The sequence below is a fragment of the Fistularia commersonii genome, chromosome 29 (genome assembly GCF_037954325.1).
Source record: "Fistularia commersonii isolate RoL2024-O1a breed Wild chromosome 29, RoL_Fcom_v1.0, whole genome shotgun sequence".
Lineage (NCBI taxonomy): Eukaryota > Metazoa > Chordata > Actinopteri > Syngnathiformes > Fistulariidae > Fistularia > Fistularia commersonii.
In genome coordinates, this window is record NC_141312.1 from 7,077,227 (window position 1) to 7,100,000 (window position 22,774).

Genomic DNA, 22,774 nt, shown 5'->3' on the forward strand with positions numbered 1-22,774 from the left:
AGCTCACTGCATAAAATAAACTGAAATTAGCACAAACCCCGAAGCCAGAGGAGGCTACCCAGCACAGCTTGAATGCCCACCTGTCCCTTCCATTATATCCATGCACACATACGAGACCGCTGGGCCATTTTACTGACCCCTGGTAATAGGTTGTTTTTTGACAGTTGGGGGTATTTAATGTCATAGCAGGACTTTGAAATTCTTTGGTTAGAGAAGACCATTATAACAAGAATCAAAAGCTCAACCTGCTTCCTTTTCCTGCCCCCCCTTCCTCTCTTTTTACCTCTTCCTGACCTTACCGCACTTTCCCACTCTCCATCTTCCCTTTCTTTCATCTGCCATTTTACCCCTTCCCTTCATTGGTTTCGGCTTCCTCTCTTTCCCCGTTTTCAGTGATGTGATTAGAAACACAATAAAAAAAGGGGGGAGCAGACAGTCTCACCGGTGATGTAAATGTAGATATCGAAATATGGCCAAATTCTTGAATTTCACCCAGATACCCTTTTGTTGTCTCCTTCCCCTCACTTTCAGTTTCCCTCCTTTCTAATTAAAAAGCAGGTGGCATGGAAGATTAATACTGGAATTAATCACCCAAAGCATTTAGAATTCAGTCATTCTGTATTCCTCTCGTACTTTTCACGTCCTCATTCTGCTCCATTTGTTTAATGGTTTGACTTATGTTTTCTGTTCTAAATGATGCCGCTGCCTTTGGGGCAATTCTGGTCGATTCAGTTGGCGTGATAAATTTTCATTTTACTTTTATCGAATGCGGCTTTAAATATTTCGAGATTTGCCAGGCTGTGCCTTAATTTCGTTGTGTTTATTGATTTGCAGAATAGGGTAATAACGTTTCATTTCAAAGCTAGTTTTCGGGCACACGTTAATGCCACGTTAGGCATCCCAAATGCATTTTTTCTTCCTCAATATTTGTTGGTCAGTCGTCGTTTTAAACCTCGCCCCGACCAGCCGTTTGTTAACGGTTTGACACGGTGATGACGACTTTTATCTATGCGTGTTTTTAGCAGGCATGGGCGGTCATAGTTTTGATACGTGGATAACACTATATTTTTACCACGTGAAGCATAATATTGACCCGGGCAGCCAATGCCAAAGCATTTAACAAAGACACAAAGAGTGAAAGGCTAGGAATCAGTCACATACCTTTGCCATTCATTTAAAAATTCCTCATATTGGAGTGAGACATAACAAAGGTTTTTTTTTTTTTTTTTTGTTTTACGTACTCATTTGGCAAGGGAATAGTGGTTATTGATAATTGTTAATTCTTTTTAGGTAACTTTTACAAATATTGCATACAACATTCTAGTAAAGTTACCGTCCCCTTGCAAGCTGTTAAAATCAGTTGCTATCCTTTGTGGTACAAAAACAGTAATCAAAAAAAAATTAAAAAAAAATCTTTGTTTGTCATTAATATTTATTCTCGGGTTATTTAAAGTCATTGATTTGGTATCATGACAACACTACATACTGTTTTCTGCTGCATAGGGATTTCCTAATAGGTCTACGAATCAAACCCACCCTCAATAATGATAACTATTTTAACTCTAAACTTAATCTAGACCTATATTTAATTCAGTTTGTAATATTTCGTGAGAGATGGGTTCAACAATTAAAGTTTTTGATCAATTTAAATAATTTTCTGTTTGATAAGATGAAGTGGAAGTGTTAAAGTGTTCATTTCAGCTTCCTGAATGAAACATCGCAAAATGCCTCAAAGCCATTCATGGTGTTTGATGGTTTTGCTGCATGTTTGGCAGCATTTCCACGATTAAACAACTTTGGAAATGTGGTTTGCAAAACCGCCGCTCCTTTTTTTTTAGCAGCACTATACTCCTGAAATATCTCTTGACCTTCACTGACCAATAGTAGGCAAAGTAGATCCAAGCATATGATGGCATCACAGCCGACACTGGAAATACTCTAACCATTATCCAGGTATCTGATATTTGATTTCCCATAGAAATAACAAAAAACACTGAACGTGGACACTTTTCTCTGTATTTCTCCAGCTGTATTCGTTATTAATTCTGGTGTCAGCAAATGTTTTTAAAAGGGCATTTGCTGTTAAGTACAGGGAGATTTTTTTGTATAAAATAAACATAAAATGTGTAAACTTGTGAAAAAGCAGCTTGGGCAGTGCAGGTCTTTTTGCCTTAATATCAACAATCTGGTACAGCATGGACATGGTGCTCACCTCAAGCGACATGCACTTGTTGACCTGGAACAACAGACCAAGTCCACAAAAGATGTGGAGAAGGATATAGGAAAACAGACGGACTGTGGCCTCAATTCTTCTGTTGTCATTCTTTTCTGCTGGAGAGAGAGAGACAGAGAATACTGGGTGTGTTCTACAAACATGTCATCATCATCTTAGCATGTCCCTTTAACAGTGTGGGAAATTCGCAGCCGTAGAGCTGTCGGTGAAGTTTTGCCCAGAGGGAGCTGACATCTAACTGTGGTCTATGTCTGAGATTGTTATAGTAGTAATTAAATTTGACAATTACTGCAGGAAGTTGATTTTAAAGAAAGAAAATGAAGGGAAAAAGTTCTCCGTCTGCCTGGCCCCAGTGGTCATGTGGCTGGCTGACATGGGCCCTGTTTTTCTGAACCCTTTAACATCTGACCCCATGTGGAGTTCATGGTTTATCATAATATTCTATGTGCCTGTCTTCCCTCTGCGGCTTTGCTCTCAGACGTCCTTCCGCTTACGAAGGACGACTCCGCTGCTCGGAGAACTTACATGTAGAAAACGCGTTGTAAATTGATCTCGTTTGTGAGACAAAGAAGCAAGTGAGGAAAAGCGCACAGGTCGGTTACTTGCAGGATAACAACAAAGTTTGCTTATTCTTGTGAAATACTGACTGCTGACTGTCTGTTCAGTCCGAGGGCAAAGCAGATTACGCAGCATCGAAAGCCGGGAAATTTTTCAACCTTTGCCGGAAACCGCTTTGAAGTCAACCTTAAGCTTTTTTTTCTGATTGAGATTATAGGCTTTCTTCTTGGCATGTATATTTTTTGAATTACAGATGTACTGTTTCTCCTGTTCAGAGTAAATATATTATTTTTAACCGTCAATGTCAGACCTTGTTTTGTATGGCCGAGACTGCAAAACCAATAGATGCTACACTTGCTGGCAGGCCATGAGCAACGGTTCTGGGGTTTCAAATTGGGGAAAAAAGATGGCATACATTCCAAAAATCACTCCATTTGCATTGAATTAAAATTTGAAGTTGCTTTGAACCATTAAATCATTGAATAACTGTTGTGTTATGAGTCTGTCTCCACAATCTGTTTCTCATACATTACGTTACATACATTACAGTCATTTAGCAGACGCTTTTATCCAAAGCGACTTACAAGAAGTGCAATTCAGTTACTGAAGATCCGATTTACCATCAGTCGCATGTCAGAAGTGACCACTCAACCAAATAGCCTTCTCAGAACCATATAGATACATGCAGTTTTTTCTCTAGACTTGAATTCTGAATTAAAAAAATAAAGACTCTCACGGCCCAGAATTCCTTCTCTCTTCTATTCTATTTTAGACCTTGTTTTCAAGTCCATATTGACACATAAGCCCATCTTCACTTTTTGTTTTTTTTTTTTTTGTCCGCATTGGAAACCCCTCACGGGTCACTCTAAGGGACATTTTTTTTGGTGCTGATTTAAGCACTTTTTCTGGTCCAGGTGATTCTGAGTGAGGCCTGATAAAATTTTAAGATATCTCGCCCCACATACCGACTCAGACAGGATTTGGCAGAATACAGTGGAAGTTTCAACTGTTGCTTGAAATATGACTGAGCCAAAATGATCAAGATGCACAATCTCATCAATATTTTTTCTTCCAGCCAACAAGTAATGTAATAACATGCAGAGCAAAACTATACTTGCTTAATAATCTTTATTGTTTCCATTTTTATCTACGATACTTTATTAATCCCTTGCGGGAAATTGTAACCTCTGCATTTAACCCGTCATACTCACCCTCCCACTTATATTTATTTTTTTATAATGCAATTGATGTATCACCTGATTCCCGTAGTTGCATACAAAGAAGTGATAAGAGGCTAAAAGGCTATTTCTTTTGTGACGAAACCGTTCATATTTCAACATTTTTGGAGCTTTCGACTCCTCTTGATAAACAGTGTACCATATTTGGAACAAAGTGCGAGATATAACAATAAAAAAGTATTCCAGGTATTTCTGCTGCTAAAGTGGCATTGACTGAAGAGCTGTTTGGAAAGCAGACGCAAGTGAGGGAAAGGCGGGACATCTTCCAGCTTGACGTTTGAGGACCCACATTTCTGTCGTCTCCTGCAGCACTAGAGCGTACGAATTCGGGTAATTTGGGACAGAAGGGAAGAAGCAGTCTAACAAGTTATCTCCAGATGCTGCGTGGTTTGTTTAGCCACGGAGGAGTTAAGACAGAAATCTTATCAGCATGGCACTGGCATAGTGTATCTTTGTGTACGGGAACATGTTTTCAATGTGAGCACGTTGTGTACACAACGCATGTGTGTGTTTTGTTCCCTGTTTGTGTACATACAAAAAAAAACTTATGGTCGGTGTGCCAGGGATGTGTCTGTCATAACTGAGCATTCACCGAAGAGCTGTCTTCTCATCATGTTCTGATGTTTGTTTTACAGAGGACTTCTTTTTTTTATGTATTTATTTTATTTAACCTGTATTTAACCAGGCTGGTCAGATTAAGCACAAATTCTTGTTTTCAACCATGGCTTGGTGACAGGACCTCCCTGTTGCAAAAGAAAGAGTCACAGAAAACAATGAAATTCAAACTGGATTTGGTTAGTCACGAAAAATATATCGAGTATCGTGTGAACTTGATGAGTTTCTTATGAAAGTCGTAGTTTTACTAAAATGCCCCACAAAACTTGCAGTCACAGGGATCTACCCGTGGTGATCTTTTGGATGAATTTATATTTTAAGCTTGTGGTGATAATGGTGGTTTGTTAGACATGGCTAGAGAATTCATAGATAAAATTAAGGAATAAATCATATTTATGATATATATCTTAAATATTGCATCACATCACCCCCCCCTCCTCAAGTGCTCCCATTAATTGCTCTCTGCCCAACAGTGCTGTTTGTCCCAATTGTTTGAAGCTTTATTTTTTTCTGGAAAACAGTGATATTATTTTTTTGTCTCCCCCCCCCAGGAACGCACCAGGTCATTCGACAGCTTCAACATGAACACTCTGGAGAGCTCCTTGATTGACATTATGAGAGCCGAGCAAGACAACCTGAAAGGTGAGAGTGACAGCTGTCAGTTAAGCAAACATGAAATAGCGATGGGATTGTTTTTCCTTTGCAGCAAGAGTTACTTCATAAAATAAATAAAAATGAAATAAACATCAATTCCAAATCAATTTTTGACTGCTGATCTTTATCTTGATTAATTGAATAATCTCTATAATGGTAAATGCTCATCAAGGTTATCTTGACCTTGAGGATATACACATTCCACATACAACCTCATACTGTTTAACTTTTCATATTCTTCAAATATGACTGTGTGATTTTATGTAAGAATGAATGATTGTATTTATAATTTAATATAGTTTTCTTAAGAGAGGGCGTACCCACCCAACCTGCTCTGTGTATTGCTGTTAGGTCTGTTACCTTTCGTGTTACATTCCAGTAAAACCCACATCGGTTTATTCAGACGATCGACGTGACTGTGGCTTCTGGGTGCAACCACCCTCGGGCCAAGTTCTCCGAATTCAAAGTCGACAGAAGTCCGTGCCCCGCATGAATTCTGCGATTGCCCGTGACTGGCATCCTCACCTCGTGGGACAGCGGAAGGAGGAAGTGATCTTGGAGTTAAACTGAGCGCAGGTTAACTCAGCAGGCTTTCGAGGTTGGCCCTTTGGCCCTGGATACATATCATGAAGTTCTATGTGTCTCTCAGATATTTTAAGGAGGTTTGCAGAAATCGCCTACTTCGGCAGAGGGAATATAAAAATGGCTCTGTTGTGGAAAAAAATTGGGCGAGTATGAGTAGATGGCACATTTAAGAACACATCAGAAACTCATTTATGTGTTAATAATGGCTATTTGCCAAGTTACAATACAAGGACGTCGATCTCTCCATGTTGGATCTAAATAAATCACATATTAATTTTATCCCCTGAGTCATCTCAGTTTGTATTGTGCCTGATCAACCCATACGCACATAGCATATAGTTTATTGTCTATATCTGTTTCCATGCATTTCCCTCACTTTCGATCTCGAGCTGGTGACATTTGCACGTTTATCCCCTAATAAATTACATTACATAGGCATTTCCTTACAGTTTATCGCCGTTCTCGAAATAATATTTACATTTTTTGAAATGCACTTTGAAATGCCTCGTTGTAGGTAATGCATAGCTTCACAATGAGTATTCTATCTTTAATAATCAAATGACTGAGCATGAATTTGATGATTTTATGATACCATGCAATTCTTAATACTATCTGTCTATCCCACCACTCTGCTAATGTCGGTTTAAAAGTCTGTTGCTAAGCTGCTGTATGCATGTGGTCAAATACCATTCATGAGGAATGATGTAATCTGTAACATGAGTGGACTCTGTTTTTGTTGTGACAAACTGATATGTCGTCTGTAATAAAAGACCAAAAAAAAACCCTAATCATCCCATCATATCTCAGGAGCTTCAGCCAATAGGTGAACTTTCCTCTGCCATTTTTTACCAGTTGTATAGAGACTTGCTTATTGAGCAAGAAGCTTACGAAAAGCTCCTTGCAAAATGAAGAGGGCCTCATCAGCCATTTCCAAATTTAGACAATACATTGTCTGACTCTGCACTCGCTGATGCACACGGTTGGGTGGACAATAAATGAAAAGTTGAAATGGAAAACCTTGTCAATAATAATGCCATAGGTCAGCCGGTGTTAGCCGTCAGCTCCTGAAAATTTATTTTTGCAAATTACCAGACCATGGTAAAATGAATATCACCTCGCTCAGTCACGCTGTTGTAGAAAGATATCATGCAGGGAACCGAGGGCTGCTGCCCGGCGCTGATTTGTAATTAAGGTGGTGTTTGGGAGAGGAGACTGTTTTGGGTTCGGAGTTGTCATCGCCTGTCATTGTAAATCTTTCATAATGGCCGCTGAAGATGATTACTAATTTGACACGTCCATTTGTGGGCGACGCAGACGCCTGTGGCTTTAACCGCTGCCATATGCTGATTGATGCTATATGTGCTTTGTTTACAGCTGGCTCTCGGGCGCTAGTTGTTTGCCTCTTATTTAGGCTCTTATGTTCTCTTTATTCGAACACTTGAAATGAGCCGTGTCCTTTTACAATGTGGAGACAATTCGATTCTGAGTTACTGTGGTTATTGATCAAAAGGACAAGTCACCGTCAGGTATTGGCTGAATGTTTTTTTTTTTTCGGCCTCGGTCACCAGAAACAGAAGTGGGTTATTGAATACAGGAAGTACCTTGGGTTGTTTATTGTTTTAGTGAACGTACCTGGCTAATTGCAGATAGACAGTGTTTAGATAACAGAACGCACTTTAGTCAATGTGAATAATCTTGACAGTGTGTTTTTTTGTGGTGTCATATTTCCTTCCAGTGGGTCATCAGAGTCAAAAAGTGAATGTCCTCAGTGACCTCCTACTCCCTTTTGTAGTCTTCATGTGATTATTTTTGTTTCAGCCTCATTTAAAAATGTAAGTTTAAAGCTTTCAAATTCAACCCCATTGAAGACATTTAATAACATGGTCTTCAGGAAGAACTGATCAACATTTTCTGGCATTTATTGACCAACCAACCAAATGTTTGATGGAAAAGATGATCATCGGTGGAGTTGATAATGAAAATAATCCATTCTTGAATCCCTCATAAACATAAAGCTGAGTTTATTTATATCCCCCTAACCCCAGATCACAATCCACAGTTTGTTATACCTATTCAGTTCTAGAATTTGGGATTTTAAGTATTTTTTACCTTTTAAAGCCATGTAAAACACACATGCAAAGTGATCAGCTACAATAATAACAAGATGAGTAAAATGGAGCTCCAGACACTTCACACTGTGTATTTATTTAAGCTTCACAACCACTGAGCTCAGCTACATCCAGCTGGGGTCTAATGTTCTGCTGTCAAACCATAGTAAATCTTCCCTTAATATTGAGAGAGGAAGACTGGAAGGCTACCTCATTATACATGTTTTGGTGTCTTAGTTCCAGCCTTGCTGGCTCAGATTGCTGCAACTGTTAGATCCCAGAGCTTGGCACCGGAAAACAACACACTTTATCTTCTAAATAAAACCAAGCAGCTGCTTTATTAGGAATCAAACCATGTACAGGCTTTGAAATTAGGATGAAAATATGCCGTTTTTTTTTTTTTTTTTTTTTTTTTTAAATGCCGGTCCCATCCTTTCCTTCAAACGGCCAGGTGAACGTGAATTTTGTCTATGTTACTTCTCTCTTCTTCTGTCGAGAAAAGAGAAGGTGTACTTGTTTAGCATTTTTTTGTGTGTTTGAAACAAAACTTTTATCCAAAATATTTTTTCATTTTATTACACCATTTTAAGAACAAGTTACTGTAGGGCAACATTTACTCTCGCTCATTTGACCTGGATTGTCTCAATTTTTCCTCAGGCTACCTGTTTTTAAGATCTGTTCCTATACAGTACCTCATTCTTTACTGCTTTCACATGATGCATCACACATATCCTTATCTTATTTTTGTGTCTTGTAGCCCTTGGCCTTCCAAATATTGCACAATTTGTTTCTTGTCTCTTAAATTATTTGCTGAGATTTTACAATGCAATTCCAAGTGCAGCGGTTAAGTGAAGCGAGTCTGTTCCCGATCCCTCCCTAACTGCAAAACAAAATGAGAAATATAGTTTAACCAAGTAGCATCGAGGACCGCCCAGGCCAACTCTCTAGCTTTGTTATGGTACACATACAGCATACTGTATATGCCCTGTGCGCACACATGCAATAAACACAGATAACATATGTACACAGAGCTATTTAGGTACCCATAAACACAGCAAGAATTTCTCATTCCATCAAAACAGATTGAACAAATTGAGAGCAATGAAGCAAAGGGAATGGTCGAGACAAAATGTCTACAGTAGAAGAAGCTTTGAATTGCTTCCAGCATTGTCTTGACTGACAGAAAGGATCCCTCTGTTCAGTCCACCACACGGACATGCCAGCATGTTGTGTGTGTGCTTGTGCATGCGTGTGCCCCGACTGTTACTGTACTGTAAATGTGCAGCTAGCAGCATGCAAATCGGGTTCACGGAGCGGCCACGATCATACCCCGTAGATGCAGTAAGGAAGTGATGTGTTCATACGTTAGCAGACATACCCTTCATACATTATAAATAGTTCTTGAAAATCCAATATGATGGGTTGTGCTCAGAAGGACTTTGTTTTTAGGTGGTGTGCCTGTCAGCCCATTCATTACCTGACATCTAGATTATAGAGGGATGTAAACTTTAATTCCGTAGTGCAGTGCTGCAGTGCCAGTGTCACCTCTGATTTTATTCAGAATGAAAGACGTTTTTTTTTTTCCCCCTGACAGCCAAATGCATAGAAATCCGTAGTTTGGTACATTTGATGCATTTGGACAATCCATGGGTGGTCTGTCCTGGTTTCTGTGGTCTGCGAGTCCTAATTTTGTTTTATGCACCACATCTATGGGGCACTCTGAGGCTCAATAGGCGCGGTGTGGGGGAGGGGCCTACAGATTTCCATGTGACTGAGGCATTGGAATGCACCAATCACAGGACGGTCTATGCCCCGCACAACAATGGTCGCACTATTTCAGCCCTTTCATCTCATTATCCCTCGGCAGTAAGTGGGCCTTGCGTAACTTTGAAGCTTGTTTGGCATCACAGCATGTATTTGTGTGGGTGCATGTTTGTGTGAGAGACAGTCCTGGCAAATGGTTCAGTGTAAAATGTATGATATGAGAAATGATGGCGGGGAGGGGGATACACTGATAGAGAACTGGAGGTCGATGAGAGCTTGGAATCCCACAGATGTAGAATCTCTAATGAGATTGATGTGGAAGCAAACACCCAGTTTGCTCATGGCTGTCAGCACTGGTTTATTACATTATTACTAAAAGTCTCTTAAGACGCATCGTTTTCGCTAAATCTTGCCCCCGTTGTTGGGAATCGGTTCTGCCTCATGTTTAGAAATTGCTCACATCAGCAAAATAATTTTGCGCCCGTGTAGCAGAATCGAGACTGTCATCATAGATACTGTCATTTTTTTTAAATTAATCTAGAAGCTCTTTAAAGATACTGCTGGTAAAATGGCTTTGCGTTGTTTGCTAGCACACACTTTGCGTGCAGGTTTTTTTTTGTTTTGTTTGTTTTGGCTTGTTTTTTTAAAGAGGTGTGTTCTCGTCACATCTCAAAGCGAGCCCAAAGATCCAATGTCCACTTAATACATTCTTCACTCTTATATAAAAAAAAAAAACAGTTGAGATTCCATTTGCAAGAAGGCACTGGAGTAGATAAACCCATTTGTTTACACCAAAAATACACTGACCCTTCATGTTTTTCCCATTTAGTGTTATGTAGGACACGTGACGTTAAATATCACTATTCTGTGTCTCCCTGTGCAGGTCGTCTGGGGTTCCCCCATCCAGTAGGGGACAACCCACTCCCCCTCAATGGTACGTATTGTAACGCGATCAGGTTTCCAAGGGCCCGCCAATATTAGAAATAGGTGTGTGGAAAAACCCTGGCTGATGAGTTGATTTATTGTATAAAATAGCCCTAAAACATCCTCGGAGGAGCTGGCAGAGAGCTTTTTTATTTTATTCAATATTGCTTGTTAAATAGTGTCAACAGTCAGATTTACAGAAGTACTTTCCCACCCATTACATAAACGGTTTTGATGTTTTAGATAACAGTGAATGTTTGTGCCTGGCTAGGGATTCTGCTTTCCAGATATCAAAATAAAAGTTTTAAACCAATAGGCAGTTCTGTTGGTGACCTTTCACCCAGTTCATCATTTTGGTCAGGCCCCTTCCTTTTATTTGATTTTTATTTTCATTTGAGTGGGCCAGTTGTGTTTTTTGTTTGCCCAAAATATTCTGGATTAAGGGTCATGACAAGAGCAACATAAAAAATGGTGAGAAATGGGGCGACGGGCGCCAAAGGATGCTGGACTGAGGGAAAGGAGCCTTGTCATTCCCCTCTTTCGCCTGATTTACATCGAGGCAGGCAAAGAACCCCTTGGCACTAGATGCCTTGTTTTATTTTTTATTTTTTCCAACACATAACCAGTCTAGCCTGTATATTGCAGCTCAGGTGTGAATTTATACAGAGATCCACAACAGAGGGTGTGACATGTGAATGCAGCATTGTCGGTCTTTCGAATTTATTTATTTTTCTTCACAATGACGCCCATACCCTCTGAATATCTTTGTTTCTGGATCAGGTGTGGATCAACACAACATATTTGCTATTACGATTGCGACCGCGACCCCCAAAATCACAGGTGGCATTCACACAAATGATCAGCAGTCTGTGCACGTTGGCCCGCCGCGTTTTGAATTCTTACAGCACTGCAGTGCGATGTGTTAGTTCGTGTTTGGTAGGTTAGCAGTCTCAGCTGATGCCACGGAGAACCATGAGTGTTCCACTACACAATTTGTACAATGAAGTATTACATCGGCGCTATATCATCGGGAAGGGACAGTGTAAAAGTGCATGGAAGTGGAATGAAGGGATGGATCATTCCCATGTGTCTCATGCTGGGAAATAAATCTGACTTTGTTGGCTTTTTTATGGACCTTTATTGCATCGTGAACTTATAGATATAATATATAAATGCATGTGACGTTGAGTTTTTTTATTCATTTATTTTTTTGTGTTGGTGAAATCTATTATTTTCTGGTCAGAATAGAAAGCGTATGGATTCTTAAAAATGTTGACCCTCACGAGTGTTTCCTGATATGGTCTTTTCTGCACTGTGGATGTAGAGTACTTTGAGCTGTGTAAACAGTGTTGCCTCTCTCCTGTCATTGGGCAAAAAAAAAAAAAAATAGTCTTTTGACTTGCAGCCATTACCCATCAGGCATGCTGCCTCTCCACGCTTTTGCTTCATTGCAGTGTCATTTGTGCTCGGGCCGGGATGTAAATCAGTCACATGGGTAGATCACATGGTCGCGAGCTGTCATCAAGCCTCCAGACAGATGGTGCCAGTGGATAGGCAGGATTCAGAGGCTGCACACATCTCTTTTCTCTGTCTAATGCTTCTCTCCGCCACCTCCTTTTTTTAATTTTGTAATTTTATCTACGTGTTTCTCTTTTGCAATCTTTTACCCCGTCCCTCACATGGGCCTTTTTATAGCACCCCACGCTTTGTTTCAATTTGCTCTCTTGTCTCTGCTGTCTTTTTAGCTCGCTTTGACCTTCCCCCAGAGTTAATGTCCATCTGGAAAGTCCACTGAGCTGGGCAGCCGGGGATTATTGCTTGTGTGTTCTGGCCACTTGTTCATCGACTCAGTGTCTGCGCAGTTTTAGATGTGCGAGCACCTCGGTCTCTCCAGCCTCTACTTTTTAATTCAATTCACTTGGGCTCTTTGTAACAAAGCCCTATCCTATGAATACATACAAACAGCATTATAGCCTGTGTGTGTGAATCAACGAGTAATGCTGACAGATATTTTGACACATGGGGTGTGAAGATTGTCCGATTATATCTGCTATATCTGCTGTCTGCTATATCTTGTGTAATAGATGCAAATATATGGGTATGTTTGTTTTGCAATGGTTTGTCATCTTTCATTCATTTATTATCTATGCCGCTTATCCTTATCCTATACACACACACAGGCACACACACACACACACACACACACACACACACACACACACACACACACACTGCCTATCCAACCAGGCCTGCAAAGGAGGCAAACCTGCGCATATCTAAAGATGGAGGCTCACGTTCATACTGGAAAGAAAAGAGTTCGTCAATGTTGTTTCGGATGACCCGCCATGTAAATCAAGACACGCTCATTGGCTTATTTTTATATGTCAGGACAAAAACCTTTCTCTGCTGTAAATATCCTTTTTTTTTTTTTTTTGAAAAAGCATTACTGATAGGCCCCAAGTAAGTTTATGAAAATGTCATTTTTTTCCCCAGGCATTTAGATAATGCTATCCCAAAGTAATGTTATGCATTATGTAAACTATATTTGTCACTTTCTGTCGTTTGTAACAGAAAAAGGCACAACCCCTCTTTTTGTTGCTATTTTCTCCTCAACAATCTTGCCTTTTAGATTATCATCCCAATCTTTTTTTTTTTTCTTTTCTTCAGACTAATTGAAATACTTCTTTATTATACTCTTTCTGTCCCACTTGTTATTGTTTCAAGTTGGGGCTTCAATTTTTATTGCTTCTGTCAGAATTCTGATTGTTTGGTTTCCATTTTGGCTATCACATCAGGCCCTTCATCGCTGCTGAGTTTTTTTTTCTCTCCGGAAGTCCAGCGGAATTGGTGTTCTATCTCTCGATCCTGAGGTGCTTCAAGGCTGTTATTTCCAAATGATTGTTTTTAAAACACAAGGTGTCCGCCCTGATATTTGACTAGTGTGTGATTAAAACCGTGCCGGACCAATTCTTCTACATGTCATTACCCTCCCTCACTGTGGCCTTTGGCCCTGCCAAGAAAATAAAAGAAAGCGCCGCTTCATACTGATCTGTCATTTAAGTAATTCAGCGATCGTCAGTGCCGTGGGCTGATCATGATTCATAGCTGATCGGTAAAACCGAGGAAAGGCCGTCGGACAGTGGAGTATCCCTCCATTGTTGTGGACCTGGCTCTGGCCTGGCACTTTGATTGGCACATTGTGTTCTGCATCTTTTATAATCATCTTCTTCTTTGGTTTTGTCCTTATTTCACATGCAGCCAGGAATTATAGCAGGAGACGAGGTAAAATACGATCATGGATGTGTTCTTGTCATCTCTCCCAGCTGGCACGCTACTTCTTCTTTTGTGATGCTAAGCTATGGTCTTTTGGTGCACTGGTTATTGAATGTTGACATGCTACTCCATTACTTTATCTCATTCTCATCAGTTGTGAATGACTCTGCAGTGTGTGTCCGTCCCGTGAAGTGATCTGTTCGTTCGTCTGCATGAAGCGTCGAGCCTTGTCATCTCACACTAGGGCCCATGTTTACATACGTGTTTTTTTTTTTCCACCCTTGTGAATGCACGCCTTTTTTCAAGATTAATAAGTCAGAAAATTGAAGGTTGTTAAGAGTCACATTTAGCTCAAAGTTAATGACATGCAGAGTACACTATGTGATTTACAGACACATGGCTGGGCACATGGCTGTGCTGAGAGCACACAAACATACACACACACACACACACACACACACACACACACACAGTTCATACTGTAAGCTGAGGCTAACTCCCTTGCATAAATCTTTATAAAGCAGCTCAGGGCAGGTTGTATGGGAGCAGGAATAGGCCAGGGAGGGCTTAACCTCTACACACACTCAAACACACTTGTACACTCCTGCACAGACCGTCTGCTACGTGAATGTCCGGTCTGCCACATGCTAAACAGCTGTTTGCTTTGTAGGGATGACAAATTTAAGATTAAGCAATTGAAAAGAAAAAAAAAACTGCTCATTCCTTGAAGTGAGCAGACTTTGAATGATAAATGAAAATGATGTTTCTAACCATATTTTAGAGTTTTGCCCTGCCAAATAGTATTGAAGATTAAAAGACGGGAAGTATCAGGAGTGCAGGTTGTTATATGCTATAATTATACCTAATTGTAAAATGACTTTTTCTCCTCATTTTGGATGATTCACCTCAGTTTGCTACAGTGACGTGTTATTATGTGTTATTACTGACTAGGTGTAGGTACATCAGCAGTATCAGGGACCGTTTCGCTACATTTACTCCCTAGTGTTACCCCCCACCCGTGACATAAAACTCTCCTGCCCCTTACCCCCCTCCCCTTCCCCTCAGGCCATTCCTCGCTCTTCCCGATGGAGGACGGCTTCCCCGACGACGAGCGCGGCGATCAGGGCCTTGCGGGTCTGGGATCTCCCCACTGCTTTCCGCACCAGAATGGAGAGCGCGTCGAACGCTACTCGCGCAAGGTCTTCGTCGGAGGCCTGCCTCCGGATATAGACGAAGGTACGGTGTTTCTACTGGGTCGGAAAAAAAAAAAGGAAGATAGGATATTTTGCCGCACTTCCCGTCATTCGATTGTCTCCTTTTGTTTCAGATGAGATCACCGCGAGTTTCCGCCGTTTTGGGCATCTCTTCGTGGACTGGCCTCATAAAGCCGAGAGCAAATCTTATTTCCCCCCCAAAGGTAGGCTCAGTATGTGCTCCAGATCCGACGCCGTCTCAGGTGTAAATCCTTATGCTTTGTCTCATATTTGGAAAAAAGGAAATGGCTTTGCACTGCGCACATTTGAAGTCGTGTCCGAGCTGTTTTTCGGTTTTCCTGTTGGTATAAAATAGCTTGTGCAAAAAGTCCTGATCGTTCTAAGGCAGGATTATCGGTGTTGCGAATTCCCATTTCTTCCTTTTCTTACCCCTGTCACGCTCTTGTCCAGGCTATGCCTTCCTGCTGTTCCAGGATGAGAGCTCAGTGCAGGCCTTGATCGACGCCTGCATTGAGGAAGACGGGAAGCTATACCTGTGCGTCTCCAGCCCCACCATCAAAGACAAGCCGGTCAGTGGACACACGTATCGTGAACGCCGTTCCCTTTGTGTTGCCGAAACTGCGCGCTGAGGCTGTTAGCTCTCTAGGCTGATATCAGTGGAACTTGCAGGTCCAGATCCGCCCGTGGAACCTGAACGACAGCGATTTTGTCATGGATGGATCTCAACCCCTGGACCCGAGAAAAACTATCTTCGTCGGGGGCGTGCCTCGTCCTCTCCGCGCAGGTACCTGACATCTTTGATCTGTTAGATTTTCTTCATCATCGCGAGGAGGAGTGTTGACATTGAAAACATTGGGGTTGTGTTTGGTGTGTACTTACTCTAGACTGTTTTCCAGTCATTGTTCTGGTATTAACAAGGTTTAAGGAGAAGGCTTCCTTTTTACGGAATTCTCATGGTGCATTTGCTCATTATCAACACTATCCCCTAGTTTTTGACTCATTTTTTCTCTGTCTGTCCGTTTTCCTTGTTTTAGTAGCTCCTCCATCTTTTTAAATGCCAGCCGCCTGCAAACCGCTTCCCTTGAAGACACTGCAATGTGATCAGCTTGTGTTCATAATAAACATGGGGCCTACTGGAGGGCGTAGGAGCTGAAATTGACTTTGACCTTCTCCTGTCTTATTAGGATGTAGTCTCCGGGGCACCATTTGCTATGTAGAAAATTAAATTTCTGATAGTCCCCCCCTTCAAAAGCGCACCGACTCGGAGTGTGTTGGTTCTTTGTGAGCCGCCGGTACCTTTACTTAGTGCTTCCTTGCAGCAGCAGGTGATCAAGTTCATAAGGAGCTATCGCGCATGAACTATTTACACTGTTTGGTTCGTTTTAACATACCTCAAGTTTATTAATCGAGCCACACCAATGTGCACGCATTTTTACTTAATCACTTTTTGCAACCACCCATCGTAAATGTGAAGCCTCATTATATTCCCTGTGTTTTTTTCTACCACCCACAGTGGAACTGGCCATGATCATGGACCGCCTCTACGGCGGGGTTTGCTATGCCGGCATTGACACGGACCCTGAGCTGAAGTACCCCAAAGGAGCGGGGCGGGTCGCCTTCTCTAATCAGCAGAGCTACATTGCTGCTATCAGTGCTCGCTTTGTACAGCTGCAGCATGGAGAAATCGATAAACGGGTAAGTGGAACGAAAAGACGTCTCGGTGTCTCCCCCCTCGGCCCCCTTCCTTTTTAATCTCCCCTTAACAGTCCTGCTCCTTTCTTTTGAGCCGCATAAAGGAGAGGAGACTCTTACATTTCTTTTTCAAGTGCAAAATGCACAATGTACACGAGTACTTAAGTATAAGTGTCTGATAAGACCACGGAGCTGAAGCTAATACTACCAAACACATCCTAACAGTGCAATAGCAGGTTTAGCAAAACGGTGTTTCTCAACCCACAGCGGAGGAATGGAAACAACGGCGGGCGCTTTCGTAACTGCAGTTGTGTCCAGCACGTGCTCCGGGCTGTTTGCCGTTACTGCAGGCGGCGACCGAATGCCAAGCGCAGGGATGATTTACCCTCTAAGCACAAATCTGACTCATCGAATCACAGTGCATGGTTTCACAGATACACAGAAACATACAGCAGAGAGGTTGCGTAATAATTCAAAATACGGGACTTGTATAGCATTGTGCCTCATATTACCGGTCTTTCTAGTTCATTCGTTCAAGTCTTATCTATACAACGTATCCTGCACTCGGGGTCTTGGAGGGGGGCTGCAGGCGGTCCAAGCTGTCATTGGGTGATAGGCGTTCACCCTGGAACTTTCCATGTAGAGACATACAACCATTTACCGTAATTTCCGGACGATAAGCCGCGACTTTTTTCACGCAAACAACGCTGCGGCTAATAGATGGACTATTTTGGGGGGGGCTAACGAGCTTCACGCCACCAAAACATTTATCCTCGTCACATCGGACCGATGAAATGACCGAGAAATTCTGAGTCTGTTCAACTCCCGACACCGAAGAAGATGACTTTGACAGTTTTAGTGCGCAGGAGGAAGCCCCGAGATAGCGATCGGCTAGCCGGCGCGGCTAATAGTGAGGTGCACTCAATAGTCTGGAAATTACGGTAATCACATTCAATATCATATAGCGACAAACAACCACTCTCTCTCATTCACATGTTTGGGCAATTCAGGTTTTCGAATGAACCCTCTTGCATGTTTTGGACTGTGAGAGGAAACACCTTGAGGAAACACACAGATAAGGGAGAGAACGCGCAAACTCCACACAGAAAGGCCTCCTTGTCGGAATCCAACCAGGGACCTTTTTGCTTTGGGGCGGAAGTGCTAACCACTGTGCCGCTCCTCTTGCGAGTTTGCACCAGAGGTGCAGATTATCCCAGGACATTTCTAGAAATATGAGTCGATTAAGTAACCAAAGTCAGGTATTTCTTAAGATTAGGAGTAGAATTCAAAGATGATCAGGAGTCATGATGCAGTCGATTCCCCTCTCCTGGCCCGCAGGTGGAAGTGAAGCCATATGTGCTGGACGACCAGCTGTGCGACGAGTGCCAGGGAACTCGCTGTGGCGGGAAGTTCGCGCCGTTCTTCTGCGCCAACGTCACCTGTTTGCAGTACTACTGCGAGTACTGCTGGGCGGCCATCCACTCGCGCGCCGGACGGGAGTTTCACAAGCCCCTGGTGAAGGAGGGGGGCGACCGACCCCGTCACATCTCCTTCCGCTGGAACTGAGGTGGACGACGGGGGTGGGGATGGGGGGTGGGGTGGGGCGGGAGGGCAACAGGGGGAGCAGGAAGGCAGATAGTGCAGGAGTCGCAAATCATTTTTTTACAAAATAAATGCACTTTTCTGTTGCTGATTCCTTTTTTGCTCTGATTTCAACAAACCTTGTTGTCACCTTTTTTTTTTTTTTTTTTAAGTTAATATATATCTATATTTTGGAGACAGAGAAGAAAAAAAAAAAAGCAAAACAAAACTGGAATTATACCCAAGTTTGTCCGGTGAAGAAAATGATGTGTGACATGATTCTATTTATGTGTTTGATTTTTTTTTCTTTTTATATATACGTATATATATACATATATATACATATATATATAATTTTTTATGAGTTCTGACAAAAAAAATCATATATCGGAAGGTTTGAGGTGTGTTATGGTACTCTGGTATTCAATTGGCATGCTTTTCTTAATGTATGTGGTTTTAGTTTCGATACAAGAGGCGGCCCCCCTCGAAACCATTGGCTAGACTTGTTTTGTAGCAGATCCGTGGCCTGATCATTTGCGATTCTCCCGAGCAGGCGCTATCAAAAGAGTGCATTACGGGCTGTTTGTCCACGAGACGTGCAATCCGGTTCTCCCATCGATCCCCAAGGCTCCAGGGCGAAACGTGAACTGACGAAAAGGTGTCGCTCGAGAAGGGCGCGCTCGTTTCAAGGTTAAGTGCAGATAACAGTGTGTGAGACCCCTTAGTTGATAACCAAAGCTGAATCTTCATCAACAGTGAAGACCAGGGCGGCCCCACCTCTCGCCAATATTGGACTTTTTCTCCTCCCAGATTCAAAGGAAAAAAAAACCCTCTCTCTTCTTTAAATTTTAAACAACACACGAAACACCTTGATGTTTTTCTTGGAAAAATGATAACACAACGAAATTCCCTTTTTTTTTTTTTTTTTTACCTTTTTTTCTTTAGCAAAATCTCCATTTTGACATGCAAAACTAATACCTCAGACTCAGCTGCTAACGTGCCGAATACAGTTTAAAAAAAAAAGAGAGAGAGAGAGAGAGAGAGTGAGAGAGAGTAAAGATGAAGGCCTGCCGCTGTTCTCCTTTCCTTAGAACCATAATCAAAGGGAAGTGATGCAACAGGCAGGTTGTGATATGACTGGCACAGTTTTGTACTCACTTGCTTCATCACCTCCTTATTTTTGTAACTGAACCCAGCGTCACGATGGGGGCACGCCGGAGCGTGGTGCAGTATAGAGTGTTTTATGGGAATGTATTGCATAGGGAGGCTCCAGGAGGCAACAGATTCCAACCATCACCCGTTCCCTTCCCCCCCCCCAGCCCTCCCCCTCTCCATCCCGTCCCCTCCCTGCCTGCCTGCAGCCTCTGCCGCTAAGCTAGCAGCTAATCGAGGGCAGGGCCTCACTGATAGATTGAGAACCCATAACCCCCCCCCCCCCACATACCCACCCGACCGCCCCCACCCGTTGTGCATCTTGTCGCAGCGGGGCCTGAACTCAGATCTTTCAGCGACAAGGTTAAGGTTACCCCTTGAGGAAAGAAGGTTAAAAAAACAAAAGGAACGAAAGGAAAACGGCTGGTTAGGTAGCCACCTTTATTGCAGTTTTGTTGTTTTCACAGGGCTACCACCCAAATGGGGATATGCCCGTCTCGTTACTTTTTATTTTCCTTTTTTTTTCTTTTTCAACACATTTGTGCAATCCTCCCGAGTCTTTAATGAAAAAGGTTCTTCTTTGCATGCGAGAGTCGACTACTTTTAAGAGACAGAGGCAATTAGCCGACTTCCGAATGGTCATCAGCCATAGTCACAGGGAGGGCCGTGCCCTTTTGGGCGAACCCTCCGTCCTTTCTCTCCTGCGAAGCGAATCCAACTCAGCATCCAGTGTTTTTGAAGCATAAATGAAGATAGTCTTTGCAGTGCGCTCTACTACTACACACCGGTGACCCACATGCAGTCGAAAACAAATTGCTGGTTTAGTAGGTTGTACCCAGTGGCTTGTTTTTTTTTTTTGTTTGTTTTTTTTTTGGGAACCAAAGATGGCTGTGCAGTAGTGGGTCATACTGTCGCTCATTTCCTGTTTAGGCTCAGATTCCTTTTTTGTTCTCATTTATTTTTTTTTATTTTCAATCCGTCATTGCTACCCAGTTTTGCTCAACTGTCAAGCCCTGATGGACTCCAGCAAACCAAAGATTGGCCTTGAACATGAAATATGAATATACATATATACTGGTGCTTTTAATGAGGTTCGACCCCGCTGTCTAAGAAATGTGTTTTTGGACGGTGGAGTGGAACCCTTTTTAACACTGGTGGGGAAAACACCAGGGCTTGCAGAAACACAAACACACACACACACACACACACACACACACACACACACACACACACACATATAAGGCCTCACACTCTCTCGCAGCTCAAAGCGGAAGTGTACATTCAGTCCTTTTTTTCTTTTCAAATCAAAATATAAAAATCTCAAATAGGTCTGCATGTTAGGGACAATTCAAGTGCACATTCACACAGCGAACGTCAACAAAATACTAACCCTCACGTTTATTCGACGTTTTAAGTGGCTCGGCAGCGTCACCGCCAGCTGAGCAATTTAAACATGTCAGGGAGCTCGTGCCGAAACTTGATTCTACTCACTAGTGAAAAAAAAAAAGAAAAGAAGAACCAGCCCTCCTATCTGGGCGTTGGTCCCGCGGATGCGGTGGGTGAGCATTTTAGAAGTTAAAACACTTTGTGAAGAATTTGCTGTTAAAATGAGATGAGAGGAAAAAAAGATTATTTTATACATGGCCTGCTGATTTTTGGTACAGTGTTTTCTAGCTAAATTATTTTGTCATGCACATATAAACATTTATTATGCACTACTTTTCTAAATATTTTTTTTTTCTTTTTCCAACAGTCATTTTAGGCACATTTTTCACAAATGGGGAAACTCCTTTTTGCAATACCTCAATTTTTCACATTGTGAAAGGTAGCTTTTGTACTTTTGTTACTGAGAGATCTGCATATATTATGGAAATGTTCATTTTAAGAAAAAAAAAACAAAAAAAGTCGAGTGATTTCAATATATATTATTTTCAGTTATGCTTTTTATACATTTCAGTGCTGAGGAATCTTTACAAACCGAGTGCGCACTTGTGTTGAATGCGACTTCAAATCTGCAGAGGAAAAGGCCAAAGTGTTAGCGCTCTCTTGGTCTTGGCGTTTCCGCACGAGCGGCGTCTCCAGTCAAATCTGGTCAATAATAGCATGGCGAGAGAAGAAGAGGAAAAAGAAAAAGAAAAAGAAAAAAAAAAAAGACGAGTAGTAATTTACGAAATTGATGTTAATGTCTCTAAACATGACTATAATAGTTGGAAAACGGTAACTTTCCTTTCCATAGATGGAGTATAACTCATTACGAGGAGAATGCAAAATTCGGTTCACGCGTAACGCTGGATCTCATATCACAAGAATGGATGTTTGGTGTTTAGATATTTTACTATTTGAAAAAAAAAAAGTATATATATATACATATATATATTCTTGAACTTGCCAACTAGCACCTATTGTAATCCTTAGCATGCATGACAAAAAAAAAAAGAGAAAATGACAAGTACATGAATTAGCTATTAAAATTAATTGTTGTGGTGTGCACCAAATGTTTCTCAACTATTGAGTTGTTAAGGACACCCCCCCAGACCCGCTCACCTCCCCCCCCCTCATGCCCCAACCCGCCCCCGATCCCCCTCCCACGTGTTGGTCTCCCCGCCCCCTCTACGTTCGCAGACCTCAGCTAGGATGCAAATGACACAGACATGATGAAACGGGAGAATCTTAAACCTCGGGTGGGTTTTTTTTTTTTTTTTTTTTTTTTTTTTTTTGGCAGTGCAGAGCGTCGAGCATCCTTGGATAGAACACTGTTGAAAAATAAAATAGAATAAAAAAAAAAAAAATAGACTTGAGAACTCATCCCCGCTGTCTGTCGAGGTGATCTTATATAGACCTATCTGGAGGAAGGGGAGCTTAAAGACTTGAATGTGGTAAATGTTGCAAGTTAACTTCAAGTTGTTATGTGCAATACTTCTTTTGAACCTTTTTCCAGATAAAGACTCTTTGCAATGTAATTCTTTAATGCCATTTTTAATTGCAGACATTTAATTAAAGAAGATGTTAATATGTTTTTCACAGTCATTTTCTACTGTTATTGTAATCCTTTTCATGCTGGTGTTTGTAAAAAAGAAAAAGAAATCAAACTATTTGTACTAATATAAATAATTGAAGTTATTTTTAAAACATAAAAAAAAAGGTTTTGTGCTCATTTGCTTATTTTGTTTATTTTAAGCTACT

The 22,774-nt window shown here is 41.6% G+C and overlaps 1 protein-coding gene across 3 annotated transcripts in view; it reads left to right on the forward strand.

The window, feature by feature from the left end:
* Positions 1–22,774, forward strand: part of cpeb4b (cytoplasmic polyadenylation element binding protein 4b) — a 32,035-nt gene that overhangs the window by 8,693 nt on the left and 568 nt on the right. The window contains exons 3-11 of one of the 3 annotated variants that reach the window (XM_086177518.1): positions 5,196–5,286; positions 10,639–10,689; positions 13,938–13,961; positions 15,018–15,188; positions 15,280–15,369; positions 15,617–15,735; positions 15,836–15,950; positions 16,680–16,861; positions 18,197–22,774. The exon at positions 18,197–22,774 is cut by the window's right edge and continues 568 nt beyond it. In XM_086177518.1, coding sequence (XP_086033644.1) covers positions 5,196–5,286; positions 10,639–10,689; positions 13,938–13,961; positions 15,018–15,188; positions 15,280–15,369; positions 15,617–15,735; positions 15,836–15,950; positions 16,680–16,861; positions 18,197–18,424 — 1,071 coding nt within the window. In that variant the 3' untranslated portion in view covers positions 18,425–22,774. The remainder of the gene's footprint in view (positions 1–5,195; positions 5,287–10,638; positions 10,690–13,937; positions 13,962–15,017; positions 15,189–15,279; positions 15,370–15,616; positions 15,736–15,835; positions 15,951–16,679; positions 16,862–18,196) is intronic. The other 2 variants (XM_086177519.1, XM_086177520.1) reach the window with 2 other exon arrangements.